Genomic DNA, 27,533 nt, shown 5'->3' with positions numbered 1-27,533 from the left:
ATCAAAATACATTAGATGGTTTGCAAGAACACCGAAAGTGTGAGTTCGGGCACCAGCCAATCATCGAAGAGCCATACATTCTGTGTTTTCAACAATTCCCGAGATCAAGGATTTAAAGCCGGAACAAAAAGAATGTTTGGTGAATTTTATCAAGGGGAAAGACGTTATTGCCCTTCTTCCTATGGGATTTGGGAAAAGCTTAATATACCAGTTAGCCCTGGCGCATTACATACATCACGACCAAATACCAGCGATTGGTTAAATGAAAAAAAGTACCCGCCTACCGTCAAGCGAACAAATTCTAATACTGTGAGGTCAGACGGTTTCTACAAAGTGAAATCAGGCTAGTGGAAAAACACCCATTTTACACAAAACAGTGAAAATGTCAAGTTTGTCGCATAAACAAGTGAACTTTCTCCAGACAGACAACACAACTGTAGCTCTTTCACAAAATAATTTAGTAAAATATACCAAAAGAAATGCAGCAGCCCATGATACCCATACCATATCATCAAATTAAACTATACGATTTTTGCTCACCCCATGAATCAATAGCGCCTTTCAATGCTAGTTTTATTATTATTATTTTATTATTATTATTATTCGTTTTAATAACCCTGTCTCCTATAGTATCTATGTATGTTTACTCAAAAGTCTGGCGGTTGGATCCCAGCGAGCAAAATCACAAATCATCGTTGTGTCTGCAGGCAAGACACCTCAAACATCTTGTATGAATATGTCTGTGTATAATTAGAGGCGGTTGTCGGTGCCGTTTTACGTTGCCAAACGGAAGCCACTTTTCCGCCCCGGGGCAACTGTGACTACATGAAAAGCTCAACCTCAAGTGTGACTATTAAGTGAAATGAAAAACTCAACAAATATTATTATACGCTACAACTCAAAACCTGTTTTAGCTGAGTAAATGTAATGTTATTGTTATACCAATAGTTTCAACTGAGAACTTTAATTATAGTCAGTTTATTATGTAATTGGGATTAAAAGGATAATATATGGACAATAGAACAGAAAGGTAAACACATTAATTATTAGCTTTTAGTGTTTTGGGAATGACTGGACAGTTTTACTTATGAAAAGGTTATTTCTGTGCAAGATTCTTAATATTTTGAGATCTTTTATAGCACCACGTCACTCCCTTCTTCTTCAGTCAACCTATGCATGTCTTTAGTCATCTTTAGTAAATATTTCTTTTGTCATCTACCTCCACATTTCTCACATATATTCAGTGCCATATGTAATTTATTCTTCTGTACTGAATGTCCACTGCATATGTTTCCCTGTGCTTGTTTTTGTAAAGTGGTGATAGTCTGAGGCCCATATTGCTGTACCATCTGCTCGGTCTTTGCACAGCTCCTCAGTGAGACGCTGTGAAGCCAAAGTGATAAAGACTCCAGTGTCCGCATGGAGTCCACTCAAGAGACGCCCAAGTAACAGGCAAAGGAAGTGTGTGTGTGTTGTGTATGTATGTGTGTGCGTGTGCGTGAGTTCAGAGACATGAGGGACTGGAAGATCATGGAAGGAGGGCTGGCATCGAGATCAGTGTAGGCTGTGGCTGTACTCAACTTTATAACTACTTGCTTATGGAGTTCAACAGTTAAGCAAATTTTCCACTTATTTTTCCATTTAAACTCCCATAAAATTCCAAATATGAAGAGTTCAAAGGCGTCGTGGAGGTTCACCATCTAACTAATGGTAACTAAGGCTACGTTCAGACTCCTCAATTCGGATTTTTTTGTGAAATCCGATGTTTTTGCGAGGTCGTTCACATTTCCAATTAAATGCGACTTGTATGTGATCTCCAGTGTGAACAGTAAACGGCCCAAAAGTGTCCCGCATGTGCACTGGAGGACACGATGACTTTGTTTACGGAAGTTATCCAAACATGGACGCGAGCATTGAGCACCTGGAGATTTTAAAGTTCCTCTCGTACTGGAGCCAGAACATGAACAACTTACTTGTTTTAAGGAAGAGATTGAGAAGGAGAAGGACGAGGTTTTTGGCCATGGCGTTTTGCGGGGCAGCGGCAGCGACGTCCGTTGAAAGGAACGTGTGGATGCGGAGACGTAGCCAAGAGTGGTGAGTATTGATGTGCTTCGCTTCAGTGACACGAAGTTCATTAACAATTTTCGCCTACGTTTGTGGCTTGTTGATAACGTGTAGATCGGATGAATGCGCTTTGGCCATTCAGACTGAAGTCGCATGTCAAAAGATCGGATATGTATCGGTTTTAGGAGCACATATCCAAGTGGCCTGGGTCGCATTTGAAAAAAACGGATCTGTGTCGTTCAGACTGACATTAAAAGATCAGATACAGGTCACATAGGGGCCAAAAAATCGGATTTGGGTCACTTGAGGCTGCAGTCTGAACGTAGCCTAATATCCATAACGTGGTTGTTTTGAGACCAAAAAAGCACGTTTAAAATGCAAGACTGAATGCAAGAAATGTTTTCATAACTGTGGTTTATTACATTTCAGAAACAGATTTTAAGTTAAATTATCGGCCATGTGCTCATTAGTCATAGCGGAGCTGATTAGCCCTGAGCAAGCTTTCAAACTTATGATTTTTCTTTTTGTTTTTGTTTCGGAAAGTCTATGGGAAAAATTAATGAGAACGGAACCAAAGGCGGGCGGTCATTGTTGAGCTCTATTGAACTTTAACTAGCCACATGACAAAAATGTTCAATGTGGTTTAAAATGTTGACTAGGGAGCAGTAAATCTAAGATAATTGTACTGTTCTGTTATTATTATTTTTGTATTCTCCACATATTGTGACCAGAGTGGGAAAATATACAGAAAACAGCAAGCAGAAAGCAAACCGAAAGCATGTTGTTGTTGTTTGAACCTCTGGCTGATGGGCAGATGCTCAACCCACTGCCACAATAATAGTTTTATTTTAATCAATCAACAACTTTTTTAATCCTAAAGGGGCAATTCACTTCACAGATCTCTGCTCATGCACAAACCATAAATAAAATCATGTACATGCAATACACACTACACATACATTTGACAATATTTGGTAATACATCTGATTTGACAATGATCACTAAAAATGCAGTGATACTTCTAACAATATTTCAAAGATTAAAACATGGATTAGATGGGTTTCTGTCATTTGAATTTGGTTATTCCACCCCTAGTAGATATTTGTAGAGTTAATTAAAAAAGTGGATAATGCCATTTTAAAAAATACAGTTGTTGAGACCTTGCAGAGAATTTAGTTTTTGTGTGCTGGTGTTTAATAGCATCAAATTTATTTTAAGGTAATACAAAAATGAATCCATCTCTCAATGATCAAAAAGCCAAATTAATGCCATAATACTGTTAAACATGTAGATAGTTGATTTTAAAAGGTTTGCAATGGTCCAAAGTTTTTCCTCACTTTGCATCACGTATCTCTCAAATGCGTAAGAAATCTCCCGAAAATTCTTGTGAAAATACGTAACATCTTTTATTTGAGATAAATAACAGCTTAGTGCTTCGATGGCTCATTGTTAAAACATAAAAAAATTAATGGCTAAGTGACTAAAAGCAAAAACTCGACACAATTTCACACAGAAACGTTAGAAAATGACGGACTGAATATGCAACACGGTGCATTATCACCAACATTTGAAAAACTTAAGGCGAATTATGCAGTATGCTGGAGAGACAGGTGCAAACCTTTTACACAGGACAGCTGCTGCAGTTTGTACATCTATAGACATTTGATAGTGATTTTAAAAGCTTTAAAATGATTCAAAGTACACATGAGGTTATAGGGTTGGGACAAGACAGAATTTTCACAAGAAGAGACACGACATAGTGTCCACGAGAACGAGATGAGATTTTGAACTAACAATCAGATCATTTCCAATTTCTGGTCTCATAATTTTTTATTTGTTTTTAATTTTTGTATTTATGAAGGGATTCCATGACTTACCGTATTTTCCGAACTATAAGTCGCTCGGGAGTATAAGTCGCACCAGCCAAAAAATGCGTAATGAAGAAGAAAAAAACATATATAAGTTGCACCGGACTATAAATCGCACAATTTGGGGGAAATTTATTTTATAAAATCGGAGACCAGGAACCGACATTTTATCTTGAAAGGCAAGTTATAGTAATAACAATAGAACAGAGAACAACAGGCTGTTAACGTAACATATGGACATTTACTCAGATAACTATAGCATAAACAACAGAACAGAACAAGTTTACAAAACTCTCCATCTCACTCCAAATCACTTGAATTCTTCATCCTCTGTGTCACTCCTGAGCAACTCCACGACATCGGGAGATAAACTGAGTGCCGCTTCCTCTTCTGTGTAGCTGTCCTCAGACTCAGCAGTTCCAGTTAGAATTATTCCAGCCTTTCTCAGTCCCAACAGAATGGTTTCGTTTGTCGCTGAAGTCCAGGCTTTGTTGATCCAATGACTCGCCAGGAAAATTGGAGAATCCTTCCCAGTTATCACAAGTTCCTCGCTCACTCCAATCTTTCTTTCTGCTGCTCGATTACCATTTTCAGCTACATATTTTGCTATTTGCAGCTTGTAATCTGCAAAATATGATTTTCTTTTAGGGGACATTTGTGTTTGGTTTTCTCAGTTGTCTTTATAAGTTTCTTTAAATTTAAAGTACAGAAGTAATGGTGCGATTGACTGACATGATACAGACAGAACAGAGGCTCTTTCTGCAGGAGACATGAGCAGTAGAGTGAAGTGACAGTGGTACAGGAGCAATAGGAGCAGCAGATACTGGCACACCAGCCTAGAGTGCCCTCTCGCAGCTGTCAGTGTGAAAATTTTAATATATAAGTCGCACTGAAGTATAAATCGCAGAAAACACCCAAACCCTGAACCAGTGCAACTTATAGTCCGAAAAATATGGTAGGTGTAATAAAATAAACCCTTTAACCAGAGTAAAGGTTATGTCTGACCTGACTTTGCCACTATCTCAAATGAAAAACACCTGCGTTTGTGTAGCTGGTGTGAAGTCCAGAAGTGCGTGTGCTGATGTGTTTGAAGGTTTGCGTGACTGGCCCCCTCCTCTTCCTCCTCCCCCGCCTCCTCCATGTGAGCCTCATGTGATGTGGTGATCTGCGTGACAGTCTCCGTGCGTTTGGGTGCCTCTGCTCTGAGCTAAAGGCCAACTACAGGTCAATACACACAGGGCATATTGTACCTTACACTCCAGTTAAGGCTCCACTGGCAAGTCTGCTCTCAAAGAACTCAGGATAGCGCTGATTAGGCCGATGTCAAGCTAAAGAGAGGAGACAGCAAAATAAAGAGAAATTTCAGAAGAGGAAATACTATTAATGAGTTAAGTTTGATGTATGGGGCTATTGACTGGATCTGAATGAGTAAACGACTGTACTTGAACTTGGCGTGCCCTTCCAGTGCGTGTTAAAGGTGCACTATGTAACTTCTAAGGCTACATGCTTGACTTTGCCGTGAATGTTCCACAGTGGGGCATTAAACATATCTCCCTTGCATTTATAGCTCAAAAAAACTTTAAAAAACCCATAAATTATTACCATGTGCAGGCTTGCTTCTCCATAGATCTACGGTGGCCAACAGGGGTCAAATGCACTGCAGTGGCCTAATGCGTCTCAGTTAGAAAAAACAGCTTCAAGTACAGAAACGAGGCAAATTCACAAACTCAAACACAAGTTTAAACGAGGTACGAAGAATGTGGTGTAAATGAAGAAAAAAAAACGCTGCAAGAAACAAAAACAAATGTGTCATCATCAAAAAGAAAAACGATGCGAAGCACAAAACGATGAAAAACACGTGCAAACGAAAAACGCTGCATAAAGAATCACCACAACAGAAGTGCTCCAAACCTGCAGGGGGCGCTCTCAGTGTAACAGCTCATTGGAGAGACACAGGATAGAGAGAGAGAAAACCTCTGCCCATGACAGAGACAGAAAATGGCCAACTAATGATTAACTAAACAAATAATTAATCGACGTGCAAATGTGTCGCCGTAAAGTCTGGTGTGAAATACAATAACATCAGCGGCACATGATGTACGGTGTACTACAGCAATATTTATCATATTTATAAACACAGTATATGAATATAATCAAATAAAAGCCACATTACCGTAACAGACATTGAGCTGTTACACTGAGAGCGCCCCCTGCAGGTTGTGATGACTCTTTATGCGGCGTTTTTCGTTTGCAGGTGTTTTCTTGGTTTTCATTGTTTTGTGCTTTGTGTCGTTTCTCTTTTTGCGGCGCATTTCACACGTGATGACACATTTGTCTTTGTTTCTTGCAGCACTTTTTTTTTTTTTTCATTTGCACCACGTTCTTTGTACCTCGTTTAAACTTGTGTTTGAGTTTGAGAATTTGCATAATTTCTGTACCTGAAGCTGTTTTCTCTGAGACACACTGGGCCGGTGCAGTGCCTTAACCTGTCCCCATTGTGATGAAGATTGTGAAGTTTATTTCGATACTACGGAATAATCAAGCAAAAAATAGTTATATCTCCATGGAGACAAGCAGGTGGCGGACCCTCCATCAGAAACAAAAACAGCTCAAGATTAAAGCCATAGTATGAATCTTTTTAGCCCATTAAAATGAACTAAAATAAAAACGTGTCTTTACTGTGAGCAGGCTTGCATCTGTTTGCTCGCTTGTTTCCATGGAGATGCTGTTCCTTTGGGTGTAATCTCCCACAGTATGGCATTAAACGTAATTATCCTCGTGAATGGTCCAAAGTATGTTTTTAATTTCTTGCAGAATAATGACTTCAATCAATCATGCAGATGACGTGCCACCTCCACAAAGTTACATACTGTATCTTTAATTAATAATGTGCACTTTATTTGCATTCTAAAAATAGATGGGTCAGTTTTCAGTCTTACTGTATTAGAGACGATTGTGCTTGTTCTGAGTAGCCATACCTTCTGTTTTTTCAATTAATGTATTTAATTTCGTTATTGGCCAAATGTGATCACTCATTTTTCGTCCTATAAGCAAGTCGTATTTCTGTCTCTCTGCTGCACGCCTCTTTAAGATCGTGAGTTACACTCCCTGACCACGTAGGGTTTTTATGTGGAATTTGCATGTTCTTCCTATGTCTGGCTGGATTCCTTTTACACGGAGACAGCTTTTGCACAGTAGGAGATACACCTGCTTGTATCTCTGCGGACTTGACCTAGAATTTGGCCTTAAATCAACTAGCGTATATGGTTTCAATTACTGAAACACGCATTCTTACTTTTAGCGAGGTCGTTTCTCCATAGATCTAACTCGTAACGTGGATTGTTAGTGTAAACTGCTTATGTCCCTGAAGTGAGACTTGTTTTATGAAGTACTGTGGAACACAAAAGCATCTCCGTGTAGACCACCAACGTGCCCTCCTACAGAAAAGTAACATAGTGCCTCTTTAACTGGTTCCTTTATTACACAAAATTGACTCTTGTGAGCTTTAAGCCATGTTTGTCTCCATGTCCAAAGCTCAAAATGATCTCTTCCACCTTGTGATGTCATGCAGTGGTCATTTAATTAAATAAGCAGCTACTAGGGATGTAACAATAACCAAAATATTGTGATATCATTTCGTCAAAATTCTCACAATAATATCGTGGAACATCACAATATAACGAATCACAAGTCTCTTTGCTTAAATTAAGAGTTATGGTGCAGCAATAGCTAAAAAAAAGACGAGGGAACTACATAGACCATGATCCTTTGCTACATTTCAGTGCAGACTACAAGAAAAATTAACAAATCTAAGCACTTTTAAGTCTTAGTTCTTTGGATTAAGTCTTGTCAAGGGATTTTAAGAGGAAAAAGTAGCATATTAACAGTTTTGTTAACCTCCACAAAATGACGTACCATGAGAGATATATCGTGAAAATATAGTAGTATATGGAGAGATTTGGATATTGTTACATCATTAAATCGTGAGCCTCTCCACCATATCATGAGCTTTCCCATGAAATCGCAATAAATATCATACCACGGAGTTCATACCGTGACCATATCGTATCATGAGACTTGGATATCGTTACACCCCTACTATATTTGAACACTTTAGTCCAGAGAATGAGTTACCCAGTTTGTAGAAAGACTTGGCCGTACCTAAAAATTTCAAAATCTGCCCAATGCACTGTGTATGTATTGACTCAAAAATATCGGCAGAGCTTATCAGCCATCGTTCTCTCATCGTTACACCCCTAGCAACTACAGTACCTTTTACTTTTTGATTCAGTACAGATTGACAGTTTCAAGGCTGAAATGATCCAAATGATTCTAGCGAAGGTTTCTGGAGTTTAAAAACACAGTAGAATAGAGTGTTTTGTGTTTTCAGAGAGAAGAACTCAGCCTAAATATGCAGGATTTGTGTGTTAAACGTGTGTGAGTGAAACAAAACGCGACTCCAGATGCTTTTGTGATGTGGGAAAAACATTATAACATAGAAAATATGTAGGTAAATCGTCCTCTTGTATCGTGGCATTGGCTTATTAGCTCTGCGTAAAAGCATAAAGCATTAGCAGCGGTGGAGAAGGGCGGCGAGGAGGAGGGCGTGGCGCTTGTGTAATAAATGAAGGAATGTCACTATGTAATTGCATGTGCTGTCAGGGTTAGAGGCCCCGCAAAAGGAAGCAGATTTTTCTCCTCTTCTTTTTTTTTTTTTGTTTTATAAGAGGGGGGTTAGGAGAGGTGCACCAGGCAGCTGTTATGCCCCAGGGCTCTCCCCAGGAATGCAACCCCAGCTCCGCGGACAGCTGCTGGGGCAAGGCGGGCAGAAGGGCAGCCTCGACACCACAGGGCACGTTCGCTATACACACTTTACACGCTCTGCTCAAACTGCCGACTGGCCTGGCTTTTTTTTTTTTTTTTCCGAGGGGTCCTGGTGGGAGAGATGAAGAGCCATCACCCGCGGAAGACGGGGGCACAAAATGGAGGAGAGCAGCGAACGCGGGAGAGGCATCTGAGACCAATTAAAGTCATGTTTATTTATTAGGCTGCGCGATAATGCAGACCAAATGGAATTGTTTTGCTGCATAAACAGGTGGGGGGTAATCCTGGAGTTTTGCAGACAGAGGGGAAGTTGAAGTAATGCATTTAGATCAGAGATGTGCTTAGGCTTGTCACGATAACAAATTATGAAGTTTGATATCTGGCGAAGTTAAAATTGCCTAAATTAGTAACATTTGGCTTTAACTGAGTAGATTCAAATTGACAAGTGAAATGATCTACCGATGGAATATGTGTGTTCTTCTTAAATCAAGCAACATTTGATTTTGGCTCTTATTTTAAGTGCAAAGAGTTGTATTTTCATGTTTTAAGTACCAAAGTTTTGTTCCATTGCCAGATAATTTTACTTTTCAAGTGAAATTTACTCAAATCATGGTCAAAAATTCTTAATTCCTGTCATTTTAACTTGGCTAGATTGTAGTTTTTGCAATGTAGACGATAAATGAAAATATTATGTCTAACTTGTCTGGTGGAGGGTCCATCTCCTGCTTGTCTTCATGGAGATGTGCCTAGAATGTTCCGCAATACAGCCATAAACTTAACAGTCTCCATGGAGATTTACAAGCCAAATTACAGGTTAGATTTGCGGAGAGGCGACCCCACCCCAGATATTTTTGAGCAATAAATAACAAATGCAAGACAAATTAGTTTAATGCAATACTGTGGACAATTCAAACCAAAGGATTAACATCTCCATGGAGACAAACAGGCTGCGAACACATTTACATCACAAAAACTGTTTGAAATCTGCAGTACTGTTACAAAATCATGAGTTGCAAAAAATACATAAAAATAAATAGCTAAATGAAACACTATAGTACGTAGTTTGCATCTGTAATGAGACTTAGATGTTGTTTATTCAACCTTTTACAGCTCAGATCTCATCATATATCCAAAAAATTATAAAAAAAATTCTCATTAGTGCAAAGAAAATGTACACTCGATAAATATTACCCCCAAAAAATTATTGTTCTAACTGTCATATATTGAACGATAAGTCTATAAAGTAACTATCGTGACAAGTCTAGATTTGCTGTGTGCTATATAATTATTGAAAATCAGATACTAATTGATACTAAAACTAGTATCGAAACTAGTTACTAGTTTAAGCAAGTATCGATACTGATATCAATAACAAAATCATTGGATAACTGATATTTCCTGAATATTTCCTATCTAGTGTTAACAACAAATACTATTATTTTGTGTTGAAAATGACAATATTATCTGAATTCTATTCTGTCTATCTTTAAATTATCATCTGGTATCAATATCGGTATGAGTATCGAGTCTATTCTTTGGTATCGAAATTGAGCTGGAAATTTTAGCATCATGTCAACTGAGTTCACATCTAGTGTCACGATGGTAAGATGTCAGACTTTTGATTAAAAAAAGACTCAATACCAATTTTGATACCACAATTAAAGGTGCACCGTGTAACTTTTCACGTGTGTACATGTTTATGCTTTTTCTGGAATGTTCCACAGTAGGGCATTAAACATATCACCTGCATTTATTCAACTACAGGCATTCTATTGCTCAAAATACATTACAAAAAATGTGCATTCTAACTGTGAACAGGGTCACCTCTCCACAGATCTGACCTGTAACATGGCCTGGTGTTGTCTTTCCTTGTCTCTGTGAAGATGTACAAGTTTAATGCCCTACAGTGGAATGTTCTGGCAACCCTAGCATTACGATCACTATGCAAATGCGTCCTATTTTCTTTACACGCCTCAACAAGTCTCCTGTGAAATCACTTTTGACTTCATGATTTCAAGACTTCTAGACTAAAACGTGTAATAATGTTGCTTGCATGTTTTTCCCTCATCGCATTTAACGCTTATTTTATTATATTAGCACAACAAACACGACAGCTGACGAGTAAAAAAGGAAACAAAGCTTTGATAAACATTCTGGGCTCCTGCAGAATTAATAAGCAAAGCCCTAAACACTGCTAATCTGAGGTGAGTGATAGATGACCAATGAGCTTGTTTGTTTCCTATGCGTCACGAAAATAAATGAACCTTGGCTCTCGCTTAGTTTGTCCTGAGATGTGTGGGAGGAAGCAGAGACCGGTCTGGAGTATCCAAAGTAGAGATCCACCGATAAGGGTTTTTTCATGGCCAGTGCTGATATTGATTCTTTTAAGGTCCAGAGAGAACGATGGCTGATAAGCTCTGCCGATATTTTTGGGTCGATACACATACAGTATATTGGTCAGATTTTGGTATTTTTACGGACTTATCTACTTGAATTAGGACTGGATGACTCATTCTCTGGACTAAAGTGTTCAAACATCGTAGGGGTGTAACGATATCCAAGTCTCACGACGCGATATTGTCACGGGATGAACCTCACGGTACGATATTTATTGCGATATCGTGAAAAAGGTCACAATATGGTGGGGAGGCTCATGATTAGGGATGTAGCCAATGCCACGATACAAGAGGACAATTTACCTTTATATTTTCTATGTTATAATGTTTTTCCCTCATCACAAACATGGATAATTTCAGCTCTAAAATTGCCAATCTGTACTGAACCAAAAGGTAAACGGTACTGTAGCTGCTAGGGCTGTAACGATATCCAAATCTCATGATACGATATCGCCATGGTATGAACCTCACGGTATGATATTTATTGTGATATTGTGGGAAAGCTCATGATATGGTGTGGAGGCTCACGATTAGGGATGTAACAATATCCAAATCTCTTGATATGATATATTCACGATATACATCTCACGGTACGATATTTATTGCGATATTTTGTGGAGGTTAACAAAACTGTTAATATGCTACTTTTTCCTCTTAAAATGCCTTGACAAGACTTAATCCAAAGAAATTAGACTTAAAAGTGCTTAGAACTGTTATTTCTTCTTGTAGCCGACACTGAAACGGAGCAAAGGATCATGGTCTATGTAGTTCTCTCTGTCTTTTTTTTTAGCTATTGCTGCACCATAACTCATAATTTAAGCAAAGAGACTTGTAATTCGATATACGGTTAGGTTAAGTTAGGTTGCTTTATTCGTACACATGGGTAAATTTGTTTCGCAGATTTGAGAGGCGGGTCCCACATTTCACATTTCACTCATCCACATCATCATCAATAAACACATACAAAACCACAATTACAAAACAAAGTGTTACAGTGCTCTAGTCCAAAATGGTTTGTTCCATCAACGATTAATTAAATTCATTCATCACGCTTGGCTAAAATCACAATAAATATTAAATATATTAAAAAAACACATGATATTTCCAAGATAAAGATACTAAAATTGATAGATAAATAGATTACAATTTATTCATATATTGTGATGGTCCACGATATTATTGTGAGAACTTTGACGATACGATATCACGATATTTCGGTTATTGTTACATCCCTAAAATATAGCTGGTCATCTGGTCAGCCAAACAAAATATTGGCATCTCCTGGAGCTCTAAAAACAATCGTTGAAAAGTACAAAAATCAGCCAACAGATATATATCATTTAAAGGCTCATTTATGCTTCTCTTTCATATGTTCCAAGCACCGTAACTAAATTTATACAACAATTTCCAATGTCAAGGCTGTGTTCTTTTAAATAACCACCAGAGGGCGAGCAAATCAGTTTGAGAATTGACCGAAATCAGTGAAATAGTGCAACAATAACCGAAGACGGAGGTGCCCAAGGAAGTTTTTGAATCGCATCTGTTGGAAAAGAGACAATAAAATGAGGTGTGAAAAGCATTTATTTGTTTTGCAGTTTGAAAAGTTTAGCCTCCACCATCGAGCTGCTTCGTTGCTAAAATTACACATGTTTTGAAGAGACGGACCAAATGATAAGGCAGAGGATGCACTGAAGTCTTTATGCGTATCTGTGTGTGTCTAGAACGTAGAAAGTAAATGAGCGTTAACTCTAATCAAAGAGTTCAAGTCTAGTTTTAGCGGGGTGGATTAGAAAATTACCGTGTTCGTATTTTTATGTTTTATAGGTGCATGGATTCAGCTTTTTGTAGCAAATTATTTACATTTTTGGTCTATTGTCGCTTATATTTTGAAGCTACCTTGATCTACACAATCCTTTATGTGTAACTGTGAATAACCTTTTCATAGTATTTCTCTGGTGTCACCGCGAGCCACTGCACACAGACTCAGAGGCGGGACAGATTTGATTCGCTTTGATATTTCACATGTGAAAGACGACAAAGACCAACAAAGGAAACACATGAAAAAAGCTTCTGTGTTCTCAGTGTCACTACTACAACATGAAAGAAACCAGGTGAATGCAATAAGGGATTCACCATGGCAACAATAGCAACAATACATGAGCTCATAGTGAACTGTTGGCATGTGCAAAATGTACTGAGTCCAATGTGCAACAGGAGATGGGCACTTCAAAAAGAGGGAAGAGTATCTTATTAAAGGTGGACTCAGTAACTTTTCTGCTTGCGTCCATGGAGATGTTTTCTGTGTCAGGAAAGTTCCACGGTATGGTGATTGCTTTTGAGTGCCATACTGTGAAATATTCATTCACTGCCAGAAAAGTTCCATAGTGCACCTTGTCAAACAACTATTGGTAATTTGCAGTTTTAATGTATTTTTAAGGAAGAATTTTCTTAAAGATTAATGCTGCGTTCATTTATCCTTTTGTCTCCCACTTGGATCTCGGATATGAAGTCACGTCCACGCTTCAACCATTTTATTATGTTTCGTTTGTCCAACTTCGAGAAAAACTTGGATGTTAACTGAAAAGCTGTTGTTGCTTTCAGTGTTAGTTGATAGTTCATCATTTTGACACGTTAACTAACAGGAAATGGGCTAAAATCATGGGCAACACCGACTACCAGTAATACAGATCGAGTAAGGCACTGCAGTAAAACGAGTGACTGAAATTTTTATTTAAACCACCAAAGCATCCAAACACAATGAAAACAGTTCACACTACAAGTGACACTGGGCGCAGCCAGCTTTGATTCTATCTCGGAAATCTTGCTTGGTCTTCTCCAAGCTCTTCTGAGGCCCCGTCCACACTAGTACATATTTTGACCGTTTTTGTTGTGGATGCAGTGTTCGTTCACACTAATCCGATTGAAAACTGCTCCAGAGACGGAACGATCTAGTGCTGGTAGCTCCCACAAATTCATCTGAGTACGGCTCTGATCCGGCACTGTGTGGACGCCTGAAAACGCTGATACACTGATGTAGGTCTATGCACCGCGAAGTAACTACTTCACCATCAAAACGCTAAGAGGCTAGAATATATTCATATATACGGTTTATGCGTACGACCTGCAGACGTATAATCTTTGAAAAGTTTAATATGAACTATCTCCAAGAGAAGCACAGAATGGACTCACCATCAGCAGAACGCCCCTCTGTCAAAGAAAAAACACATATATTCCACTGAGTCGTGTCCTTTAGTCCGACAGAAACTGAACCGCAGCGCACAATAGCGTTTTTTGAGCGCTTTGTTTACGCTATTTAGCCATGCAGTTTTAAGTTTCGTTTCTGTAAAACATAAACAAATATGCTCAAAGCTGTGTGGATAAGGAAGGATTGCGAACACAAAAACGACGTGTGGACGCAGATTGTTTCCAATACGGTGATACGGTGATTCGTTTCAGTGAAAACGGGGTCTGAGTTCTGAGTTGCGAGGAAAAGAGGCGTGTCTTGGACGTCTGAATCGGATGGATAAACGAACACACCATAACATTTCTAGCAGAGGGTCCACCGCCCGGAAATGTTATTGCTTTGTCTAGAATATTCCACAGTATAGATTAAACCTATCTATCACAAGAGAGACAAGCAGGTTACAGCACTACGGTACATTACAATTCAGATCTGTGGAGAGTCGCCCTATTCACAGATAGAACTGTCGCATTTTGAGCAACAGAAACACCCGCAGTGAATAAATTCTAGATATGTTAAATGTCGAAGCAACAACATCTCCATGGAGACAAGCAGGTAGTGGACTCTCAAACAGAAAAGTTGCGCAGTGAACCTTTAATTTTAGAGTTGGAATATGATTTTTTGGGAGCTCCTGACCTCAGAGTGGACCCTGATGTACATATTTTGTTTACATTAGACTGTGGTGGCTCTTGAAATCATGATCAGACTCATCATTTTGTACATTTGTAAATATATCCATACAGGACAGCTGACTCTTGCCTCTATCGTCACATTCTAGAAACTGAAAAACAACCTCTATATATTTTTCCACGGTTTAGTATTTCCATTTTACCGTTGGGTGAACTGGAGTGGTGAACTATGAGAGCAGAAGAGCTTGTCTGAAAGCTTGTATTAGCAGTAGTAGGGCTGGGAGCACTAAGTTAAAATGACAAAAGCATCGGCGCTGGAGTTATGGCCGGAGCGTGAGGTGCTGAAAACGAGTAAATCACTACGCTGCGCCGCGCCGGACTAGTTTATGATCCTGGGTATGTGTGGATGGTTACGGGAGATTGAAAAGCTGTGAATAGGCACTCAGGGGAAAGTAGGGAGTCCAGTGACAGTGCTTACAAGGCCTGCAGGGTTAATTCTTTAGACTAATATTTTTTCCCTAGTTTTCTTTGAGGTGTAATATTTTTGCTCACAATCGTAATTAAAATTGAAAAGTAATGATTAAAAGTAACTGAAAGGTTCTATTGAAAAAAAAAAAAAAAATGGTTTCAATCTAAAATGCAATCTCACTTTTGACTAGTTTACCAAATCGACAACCAAGCAACAAATTTTAACCAAATCAAAGAGGTGTGATGCTAAATGAAGGTACTGCTCTGTCTGAAGCTCTTTTACGCAACTCAGACATTAATTTGAGCTCTTTTTTTTAACACAATCTGACCAAAAAGAGCACTCTTGGTTCTCTCACAAATAAACTTACCATTTTTTAGTTAGTCGCTCTCACCTGTTGAAAACCACCTACCATGAAATCCAAAACTGTATAAAAAATATATATCTGTTTTTTTTAGTTTATTGAAATACATGAAGCTTTACTGCAGCACATTAACTTCAGTCTAGAGTAGTGTTTCTCAAACTGTGGTACCCAAGCTCCTTCAGGTGGTACTTGGACAGCTCTTCTGTATGTGGTTTTATTTTATCCACTTTGTTGTCTACTTTTAGATCATTTCATTTTTAAATCTACAGTGGATATGATGTAGTCCACTTTCAGATCTGGTTTAGCCCTAGATTAGACCTGGGGAAGTCCTGGAAAAGTCCTGGATTAGACTTGCTTTAGCCCTAGATTAGACCCTCGAAAATTCCTGGTTTAGCCCTAGATTAAACCTGGAAAAGTCCTGCTTTAGACCTGGAAAAGTCCTGGAAAATGTCTGGTTTAGATATGGTTTAGCCCTAGATTTGACCTGGAAAGTCCTGGAAAAGTCCTGGTTTAGATTTGGTTTAGCCCTAGATTAGACCTGGAAAAGTCCTGGAAAATTCTACTTTAGATTTGGTTTAGCCCTAGATTAGACCTGGAATTGTCCTGGTTTAGACCTGGTTTAGCCCTAGGTTAGACCTGGAAAAATCCTGGAAAAGTTCTGGTTTAGACTTGGTTAAAACCTAGATTAGACCTGGAAAAATCCTGGTTTAGACCTGGTTTAGCCCTAGATTAGACCTGAAAAAGTCCTGGAAAAGTCCTGGTTTAGCCCTAGAATAGACCTGGAAAAGTTCTAGTTTAGTCTTGTTTGAGCCCTATTTTAGACCTGGAATAGTCCTGGTTTAGACCTGGTTTAGCCCTAGATTAGACATGGAAAAATCCTGTTTTAGATTTGTTTAGCCCTAGATTAGACCTGGAAAAGTTCTAGTTTAGTCTTGGTTGAGCCCTATTTTAGACCTGGAATAGTCCTGGTTTAGACCTGGTTTAGCCCTAGATTAGACATGGAAAAATCCTGGTTTAGATTTGTTTAGCCCTAGATTAGACCTGGAAAAGTCCTGGAAAAGTTCTGGTTTAGACTTGGTTTAGCCCTAGATTAGACCTGGAAAAGTCCTGGTTTAGACCTGGTTTAGATCTGGGACTATTTTGAAAGCCAAATCATTTCTTTGGTATTACTTGGTGTGAACATTTTAAAAGCCTCTGTTTTAGAAGAAGTGGGCACTGCATAAAATATGACTCCTGTGCCATGTTACAGGTTTATGGTATGAAACAGGACTGTGGGTGTCTACAAACTTTGCTATAGATAATATTTTTATGATGCTATTCTTATGAAGAGCGGAGCAGTATAAAGAGACAGTAACTGCGTCTAAAGTTATTGGAGAAAATGATTCAAATTGTTCATGTTTCATCCTAGAAATACTGGTAGAGCTCAGCGGCCATTAGTTGATCTGCTGCACAGTATAACAATTATAATTTCGTGATTTTGATCAACAAAATGTATTACAGATTTTTGATGAATAAATTAGTATGACAATTATTTGGCTTAACCTTTAAAGGTTGTACAAAAAATATTTAAATCCATGTTTTAATCCATGTTGTTATCAAAAACATAGCTGTTTCATTCACACATGTTTGAGTAATCCTTTAAGAGGAGATTATATTATTAAACTAAACTCATAATGCTCTGCTCCACCTTGTGATGTCATTTCAAGTTAATGACTATCCTTTTACATTTTGTTCAGTAGAGATTGGGAATTTCAGGGCTAAATTTGCGTGTTAAACATGTGTGAATGAAACGAAACACAGCTCCGCGTATGTTTTAATGAGGAAACAACATTATTATAACGTTGTTCAGAAAATAATATAATATACGCCCTTTAATCTAGTACAAATTTAACCCTGTTGTTGCCATGGATACAGCATACATGTGGGATACTGAAGGGACAGACTAGGAAAAAAAAAAAAAAAAAGTCCAAGGTAACTATGGTGCTTTGGAGTCTAGTGACAGTACTTAGACAGGTCCTTGTGTGGATTTCTGCGGCGCTCCCCTTTCGTACTCGCTCCTGAACGCACCGTGCAGGAGGATGATGGCCGAGGCGGGGACACGGCTCTGATCTGGGCTGTAACCGCGGCAACAGAGCTCCTATTGATCCCAGAGAAGAAAGGCCGGGCATCAGCTTTCACTCATGTACACGCCGCGAATACACACTCTGGACATACTATAGTTATTGTACTGGCTGTAGTCTGAGCATTTCTTTTCACAATACCAGCTGAGTACACAGTTTCTAAGCTTCATTATTGGCTACCCTTAAGTAATTATAATGAATCTTAATTAGTCTTTTATAGAGTTCGGGACTGTGCCGTCACACATGAAGGAATTTTCAGTCAGCCTAACGTTAAACCAGTGGAGGTTTTAAGATGCTGAGTATATTAAATCTGTTTTGCGTGACACTGTACAGTCGTGTTGTTCAAATTTTGTTTAGTATTTCATATTTTGGCTCATGCATTTCTACGGACATTTTGTACTGTTGCTATTAAAATGGCAGATTTTGTGAATCATGGACACTTGGCACAGTAGTTATTCCAGATGCTCAAAGTTGCATTACAATTTCATGCATTATTATTCACTCCCTATACTTTGTGGTAAGATAATTCCATAGCCACAGCTGCCCTGGGGTAGACTGACGGAAGCATGACTGTGTATGTTTGTGCCTCGAGCCGCTCCAACCACAATCATTTACTCATACACTGCACTAAAGCAGACCTCATCATGCAAAATTGACTGTTCAGAGCTTTTAAACATGTTATAGTTGTTTCTATTATTTTCAAGGTGCCATACTGTTCGTCAACTTCCATTTTCACTAGCCTGATTCATCAAATGGTTTCACTTTGTAGAAACCGTCTGACCTCGCAGCATTAGGATTCGTCCACTTGAGAGTTGGCGGCTATTTTTTTTTTCATTTAACCAATTGCTGCTATTTGGTCGTGATGTATGTAATGTGCTGCTAATGAGGCTAACTGGTATATTAAGCTTTTCCCAAATCCCGTAGGAAGAAGAGCAATAACGTCTTTCCCCTTGATAAAATTCACCAGACATCCTCTCTGTTCCAGCTTTAAATCCTCGATCTCAAATCGTTGCCAACACAGAATGTATGGCTCTTCACTGATTGGCTTGTGCCCAAACTTGCACTTGCAGGGTTTTTGCGAACCGTCTAGTGTATTCCAATTCCTGACGTAGTCATTGGAATGAAATGAAATTGAATGGAGGCACTAGGTGGCGCCAGCCTGGCTAATGATGTGCAGCTATCCATAGGAGACTCTTTGTTGTGTTGATGTTTACAGAGACATTGGGCACCACATTTCAAGTGGAAGTCAGTGGACTTGGGCTGAATCCCATTACACCCCTTGGCCATGCCACTTTCCCCAACCCCTCAGTTTTGCATATTCACGTGTAGGGGTAGGGGTGTCGTAGTTACCGTGACCGTGATTTTTCAGAGGCACTCTCCAAACCGAGGGGTGTGAGCAATTTCCCAGAATGCCTTGTGAATCACTGGCAAGATGGCTGCTACCATGACCACAGAGGCCAAAGAAGTTCACAAACTGTAAACAGCATGTTGGATTTCTGGCAAAAGCTCGACGCGTCTGCTTACGTAAAAGCAGGGGGAGACTATTGACGACGTCTGATTGTTGAAGGGGTGTCCCAGTTCGTAGGGGTTTACTTTCAACCCCTACCCCTTGTTGCTCAGTTTCAAGGGGCAAGGGCTAGGGGTAGAAATTAGAAATGGGATTGGCCCTTGTTGTCTTAAGTTATTTTAGAGCAATATTGCGATTTAAAACATCCAATTTACGATATAATAATTCACAACTGTCATAGATTATAGCCATATAGCAGACACAAGCACAATACGTCATCTTTCCTACATAGGCAAAGTGGGTGAAGTGTCTTGCCCGATTACACAACAGAAGTGTTTACTCTTTGATACTCAACTGGTATCAAACCACTCACCTTTAGTTTTGTGTACTCTAACCCGATCTTTCTCAGACTTCTGGTGGTAGATTGTGAGACTTCCCATGGGTTAATCATAGAAATACCTTATCAATGGTTTATTTTTGTTTTAGACCTGGTTTAGTCTCAGTATAGACCTGTTTTCGCTCTGATTTAGACCTGATAAAGTCCTGGTTTAGATCTGGTGGTACTCAGAAAGCCAGATATTATCATAGGTGGTACTTGTGTGATTATTTTGAGAACCGCTGCACTGCTCTAACCAATTAACCACTGCCACCGTAGCTAATTGTCCATGCAGCTAGTGTTATTTTTCATTTTTTAGTATGCTACACAGACACTCGATACAGTGCACTCCTACCGACTCTTGTGAGAGCTGAAAGTCAAATGCTGCCTCAGGATATTTGGGTATTGATTTAAAAAGGTATCCACCAACAAGGATTAAAATGCAATAACATAGTCTCTGTCAACAACTACGTGTAGGCAAAAAGTTAATCATGGGTTTCAAGATGTGGTTGTTGTACTCCATCGTCATAGCAATTACAGGTGCACTGCGTAACTTTCCTGGTTGAGGGTCTGTCATATGCTCCTCTAACATGAAGGTTTTACTGGATAAGGTTTGTGGAGAGGCAAGCCCATGCACAGTAAGAATCCATGTTTTTTAATAAAAGTCGAAAGTAATTGAGTAAAGACAACATGGGTAGTTTAACGCCATGCAGTGGAGCATTCAACTCAAAGCAATAACATCTCCATGGAGACAAGCATGTGATGGACCCTCCACCATAAAAGTTACACGGTGCACTTTTAAGTAATTTAAATTAAAACATTATATCTTTTGAATGGGGAAATGTCTTCACAAATGCCCATGAGTTGGTGACTGCCCTTTCCTTTGCATTATTTAAAGACTTACTGTGTAACTTCTGTCAAGGGTGTCAAGTCTTTAATTAAAGAAAGCAGGTCCAACTTGAAAAAACAGGAAAACAGACACAAGGATTAACTCAGCGTGAAGATTTTTATTGAAATTGTTCAGTTTCTTCAGCAATAGTAGTAGTAGTAGTAGTAGTAGTATTAGTAGTAGCTGTAGCAGCAGCAGGTCAAAAACCTTTAAAGTAAATAAATATGTGTAACAATTAAATTAAATTTACATTTTATATTTTTGTTAGTAATTGAATCAATTTGCATTTGAATGTATATACTTTAATTATTAACCTTTTACAGATGAACTCAGATTACAATTTTAAATTATGTAACATTTGATCAATTATTTATATTTTGTATAATTGTGTAATTTATAAAATTTTAAATGACTAAATATGAAATGAATGTAATATTTATTATTTGTATTGAATTTTAATGCATAAATAAATATTTTTTAATTGCTAAATGAAATACACTTTTTAAAATTAGTGCTATTTTAACTTAACTAACACCATTTACCATAAATCAGATTAAATATTATATTGTATTATATTATATTATATTATATTGTATTATATTATATATATTACAATTATATTATATTCAGATTCACATCTTGCTAGTCTTAAAGAAGATGTTATTGCATTGTCAAGAATTTTCCACAGTACGGCATTAAATTTATTCATCTTCATGGAGACAAACCAAACCAATTTACAAATCAGATCTCACAGTAAGAAAGCATGTTTTTCAAGGATTTTTAAACAGATAAAAACACATAATTATAGAATTAAATACAAGATGCACAGCCCAAGCCAAAGCAATAACATCACCATGGAGACAAGCAAGAGGCAGACCCCCAACCAGAAAACTTATATAATGCATCTTTAAATATACCTTTTAATCAGTGGTAATGGTCAAACAGTTCATTATTTTAAAGTGCCAGTAACACGCATTTCTTATTCAACAACACCACACATGTTTTATTAATTTCAGTTTTTCATATTTGTCAGATTCTCATTTGTTTATGTGAATGTGTTTATTTGCAAACCTCCATTTGTCCCTGTCCACCGTGATGACCTATCCCATTGTACAAATCCTATTATTGTGAGAATACATTTTTATCTGATTGTAATGCTGTTTTCTCTCTGTTTTGGTCCATCAGGTCAGACATCGCTGGTGTGAGCTGGTTGTGAAACACGGCTTCTCTCAGGCGTACAGAGATGTGGAGCACTTCCTCATTCATGACCAGGTAAACGCTCACAAAATGATTTATGCACCAGGGATTTATACAGCAATAAAAATGTGAATTTGTTTTGTCATGGCAGTAAAAGGTGGAAAATAGACCCAAATTGTACGCAGGTAACATTAGCCTAACTGTATGTCATTACTCAAGTAGAAGAAAAAATGTAGGGAGCTGCATTTCGCTCTATTAAGGGTAAATGGGTCTGATGAACATAATAAAGCAAAGGTCCACAAATTAAGGCCCACGGGCTGACTGCGGCCCGCCACATCCCTTTGACCGGCCCCCCAGCCCCTCTGCCTCCCACCACTTGGCACTTGGAACTGGCACTATGAGGCAATCCTCAAAAGTCGTCATGGCCTGTTTTTTTTTTTAAATTACTTTTTGGCAAATTATAACGCATCTGTATCTTGTATTTAGTTGATTTTTTCAATTAAAATTATATTTATATGAACTATTTATATTTGTAGTTAAATAATTATATGAAGTATTTACATTTGCTGCAGATTTTGCCACCAAATTTTCATCACCAGACAAGTTCGAGACCAAACAGTGACAGTCGACACATGGGTAGAGTTCCGTAGTCGAGTTAAAGCCGGCAAAATGGCTTGACAGAGAGTGCCGAGTTTTCAAAGAACAGTGGACGACAGATTTTTTTTTTTTGTTCAGTGTAAGGACCGTGTAATTTATCTGATATGTAAAGAAAGTGTGGCGATTTTCAAAGAATATAATCTGCGTCGTCGGGGTCGTACAATTCTGTTATACGGCCGACCTGACCCCGGCCCCCATCACAGTCAGGAGCGATAATGCAGCCCCCAGAGAAAAAAGTTTGGTGACCTCTGTAATAAAGTATAAGAAAAAAATGAAATTATATTTGAAAGAGCAGATAAGATGATGATCTAAAGATTTCATATTGTCAACATAAAGCTTTTGTCACATAAGACTGCACTCACACTGGGAATTGTAAATAAAACAAAAAGTATATGGTATAAACAGTATATAACAATTTGAGTAAATATATATACTATTTGAGTATTATAGAAAGTATGCAACAGTTTTTCTTAGTTAAAAAAAACATTGGACAAGGTTATTTATGTTATAATTTGGGATTTTAATTGCTTTTCCATTCATAGTTCATAAGCAGAAGGAGCCTCACTTGAGTCTTTCATTTGAGTTGCCAGTTTCAGTGCTGAAATCCTGAAATGCCTCTCTCTGATCTGAATGGTCATTACCTAAAGTGGGTCCTGAGCTTTCACCTGAGGCCTGTCCATAAATTGAGAATGAGAAAAACTAGAACCGTATTTTTTTGGACTATAAATTGCTCCGGAGAATAAGTTGTACCAGCCAAAAAATGGGTAATGAAGAAGAAAAAACATATAAGTCGCACCGGGGGAAATTTATTTTATAAAATCAGAGACCAGGAACCAACATTTTATCATGAAAGGCAAGTTATAGTAATAACAATAGAACAGAGAACAACAGGCTGAATAGGTGTCTGATATGTTAACGTCACATATGAACAGTTATTCAGATAACTAGAGCATAAACAACATAACATAAGTTTACCAAACTCTTCATCTCACTTCAAATCACTAAATCCATTGAATTCTTCATAGTCTGTGTCACTTCTGAGCAACTCCGTGACTGCTAAACCGGTGGTAAACGGGGCACCGCTTCCTCTTCTGCTTAGCTTTTGTCAGACTCAGCATCAGTTCCAGTTAGAATTACTCCGACCTTTCTGAATCCCGACAGGATGGTTTCGGTTGCCACTGAAGTCCAGGCTTTGTCGATCCATCCAATGACTTCCAGGAAAGTTACATGGTGCACCCATTTCTTGCTCACTCCAAACTTTCTTTGTGCTGCTCGATTACTGTTTCCTCCTGAATATCTCACTACTTGCAGCAGAACAGCAGCTTTTTCTGCAGGAGACATGCACAGTAGAGAGCAAAGTGACAGTGATACAGGAGTATTAGAAGTAGCAGATACTGACACACAAGACAGTCAGTCTGTCAGTTTGAAAAATTTTAATATATAAGTTGCACTGGAGTATAAGTCACAGGACCACCCAAACCATGAAAAGAAGTGCGACTTATAGTCCGAAACATACGGCATGTGTCCTCTATCTGCAGGTTAAAGCACTGCCAACCCAGGTTCAATCATGATTCCATTGCCTTTTTGAAACAATAAGAGATCAGGCTATTTCCAGTACCTTCCAGTAAATGTAACTGTATGCTGTCCATCTCTGCAGGCGATGGGAGTGTATCTGTACGGAGAGCTGATGGTCCAAGAAGACGCCCGACAGCAGGCTCTGGCTCGCCGCTGCCTCACGCTGGTCAGAGAGGAAATGGACCCCTCAGCTCGCAGAGTGGTGGAGGAGATGGTGCTTTAGTGAACAGGTGAGAATGTGGAGAAAATTATAGTTTCAGGAAAGCATCGAAGGCTGAGGAAGCAGGGGTCTATATAACACTACGGGAGATTCACTGTTTTTGGAAATTGTTCAAACTTATCACCCACAAGTGTTGAACCTTATCATTATTTGTCAGGGTTAGGCTCCACAAAGTTGCCATATTAATCTTGGCTTAAAGTTCTTTCATCTGACAACTATCACGTCTTGAATAATGGCACCACTTTCTGAAGCCAGTGTGAAAAAGTAATTCTACTTTCATTTATGCTGAGACAGAGGATGTAGAACTTTGTGGCAGTTCACATTTTACTTGGATAAACCAGATATGAGCCAAAAAAAAAAACAGGTCAAAACATCTGAAATCTTGACAGTCTAACCTCAAATTCCACTTTAGAATTTTTTATTATTAATTATTCTCACAGTTTGACCCATTCTTCAACTATGATCAGGGATGGAAGATTAACGACGCAGAATTATCTTGGAATATCTTTGTGTATTTTGGTGAATTGCGCTCTTTGTAAAAATGATTTTCCTCCATTTTCCTTCAAATGTCCCTTGGCCAAACGCGTCGTGCCAGAAGTTGTAGATTGCATGATGTGTTGAAATACTAAATGACTTTAAAATGGATGAGAATGATGTAAAATAAGGGCAGATAGAAGGCCAATATTAAAATACCTCTATAAATCTTTATAAATCACCGACAGACGTTTAAAATGGATGAGACAGACATTGTATGCGTTATTAACTCGGATAATTACCCCAAATTTCAGGTTTTTAAGTTAAAAATATAGGTTAGATTTGGCTTCATATTGTCGTCTGAAGTTGTGACTGAACCAGACCTGAACCATGACTGAACCAGGACTAAAAGAGGTCTAAACCAGGACTGAACCAGGACTGAACAGGACTAAACCACGTCTAAACCAAGACTGAACCAGGACTGAACAAGGACTAAACCAAAACTGAACCAGGACTGAGCCAGGACTGAACCAGGACTAAACCAGGACTGAATCAGGACTGAACCAGGACTGAACCAGGACTGAACCAGGACTAAACCAGGACTATACCAGAACTGAACCAGGAGCAAACCAGGACTAAACCAAGACTGAACCAGAACTGAACCAGGACTAAACCAGGACTGAATCAGGACTAAACCAGGTCTAAACCAGGAGGACTAAACAATGACTAAACCAGTACTACACCAGGACTAAACCAGGACTACACCAGGTCTAAACCAGGACTAAAGCAGGTCTAAACCAGGACTAATCTTGGACTTGAGAGTGAGAGAGAGAACCCCGAGCCCTTGGAGCAGGGTGTCCACAAAACGCGATTGGGGACGGCTGCGCTTACCCCCGTGGAGCTCTGTGCCGGTTCTTTCTCCTGTGGTTTTAGTTCAGTTCTGGTTTAGACCTGGTTTAATCCCCCTGGTTCAGTCCTGGTTCAGTCCTGGTCCCTCATGACTCAGGTCACTATAGGACAGTACTGCAGATATCATGAGCCTATGCAGGTTTTTTCATCATTGCCAACAGTTATTACTTTGGTAAACCTGCATTTCTACTGCATGAACGTGCTCGCCTTTCAACAGATCTGACCTGTGACTTGGTCTGTTTGGTACCAGCAGCTTGTCTCTATGAAGACGTAAGTTTAATGCCATGCTGTGGAACTTTCTAGTCAGCGCAATAACATGGAGACAAGAGACAAATGGCTACCACCTCAGGATAAAAGTTACCATATTCAGCTTTAAACTTTAGTTGTAGTACTTGGTCTGGTGTTGCCAATTTCTTGGATTCATGGATATAGACAAGCTGTTTAATTTTTTGATTTGTGAAAGGAGCAGGGTTTATAAGATTTCTCTTCTTTCTGTTCCTTTTGTTCATGCAGCAAAGACAAGGCAAATAATCATAGAAATGTGTATTTATGTTGATTTTCTTATTTTTGTTGTTCTCTTTAAGCTGATGCCAACAAAATAATAACATGAGCAATAAATAAATAAATAAAAATAACAAGTGTAATGCCAGACTGTGCAACATTCTAGTCAAAGCAATAACATCTCCATGGAGACAAGAAATACATGCTAAATGGTCACATTTTTCTATAGCGCTTTTCCACCTTCAAGGCACTCAAAGCGCTTTACAACAAGGAACCAGTCACCCATTCACACACACATTCACACACCAGTGTACGCAGACACTGTGGGGAAGGTAGGTTAAGTGTCTTGCCCAAGGACACAACGACAGCATTCATCTGTGGGAGCTGGAATCACACCAGCCAACCTGTGGGTCAGTGGATCTGACCGCTCAACCTGTGATGTTTATGTCGGGAGCTGGAATCGAATTGCCAACCCTCAGATCAGTGGGCGACTGCTCTACCAACTGAGCTACTGCCGTTGACTGACATTCAGCCAGAAAAGTTCCAGAGTGCCCCTTTAACCATTCAGAATAGTACTTTGCATAAGATTATAAAACACCAGCTTGATTTTTTTATTACTTGTTATTCGTAGTGGATCAGATAACTTAGCACAAGGTCTGTCTCTCCACAGATCTGACCTGTAACTTGTAAGATAAATCAGATTAATGCCATTCTGTCGCTCATTCTAGTCAAAGCCATAACACCTCCATGGAAACCAGAAACAAACGGCCAACACCAACACCAGGAAAGTTCCACAGTGCCCTTTTAACCATTCGGAATAGTACTTAGCATAAGATGATAAAACACCATCTTGACTTTTATTGCTTGTTATTCGGAGTGGGTCAGATAAAAGCAGCTTTGTCCTGGCCTCCCTTCGGCGGCTCCTACCTCCACTGCACATTCCTCTCTCAGCCTCCTGTGTGTGGAGAGGGGCCTGCTCCTCTGCTCCGTCACCATGTGTTTGTCAGCGCAGGAATTCACCGCCGCGCTCCTCAAACAAACCAAGAAGAAAAGGGAGAGAAGGGTCATTGCACGTTTTTAGGAGAGGCCCAGCACGGTTAACTCCGAAAGGGGTTTTTTTTTTTAGTGGCCTTCAGATTCCTTCTTTGTGCAGAGTGTGTAAAGTGTGAGTGCACGACCAGGGCTGTGTTCAGAGATGACTTTATTGGCCTCATTGCAAATAGAAAGAGCGAATATTTGTCAAGTTTGAACACAGA

At 39.0% G+C, this 27,533-nt stretch overlaps 1 protein-coding gene across 3 annotated transcripts in view; it reads left to right on the top strand.

Annotated features, from left to right (window-relative positions):
- Positions 1–27,533, top strand: part of aopep (aminopeptidase O (putative)) — a 287,164-nt gene that overhangs the window by 227,228 nt on the left and 32,403 nt on the right. For all 3 annotated transcript variants that reach the window (XM_055161429.1, XM_020932334.2, XM_055161428.1), the window contains 2 exons: positions 21,930–22,016; positions 24,256–24,403. In XM_055161429.1, the coding sequence (XP_055017404.1) occupies positions 21,930–22,016; positions 24,256–24,396 (228 nt within the window). In that variant the 3' untranslated portion in view covers positions 24,397–24,403. The remainder of the gene's footprint in view (positions 1–21,929; positions 22,017–24,255; positions 24,404–27,533) is intronic.

Source organism: Boleophthalmus pectinirostris, unplaced genomic scaffold, assembly GCF_026225935.1.
Source record: "Boleophthalmus pectinirostris isolate CB_2022bp ecotype Guang Dong unplaced genomic scaffold, ASM2622593v1 HiC_scaffold_4, whole genome shotgun sequence".
In the NCBI taxonomy this organism is placed as follows: domain Eukaryota; kingdom Metazoa; phylum Chordata; class Actinopteri; order Gobiiformes; family Gobiidae; genus Boleophthalmus; species Boleophthalmus pectinirostris.
This window is presented reverse-complemented; position numbering and strand designations above follow the sequence as displayed.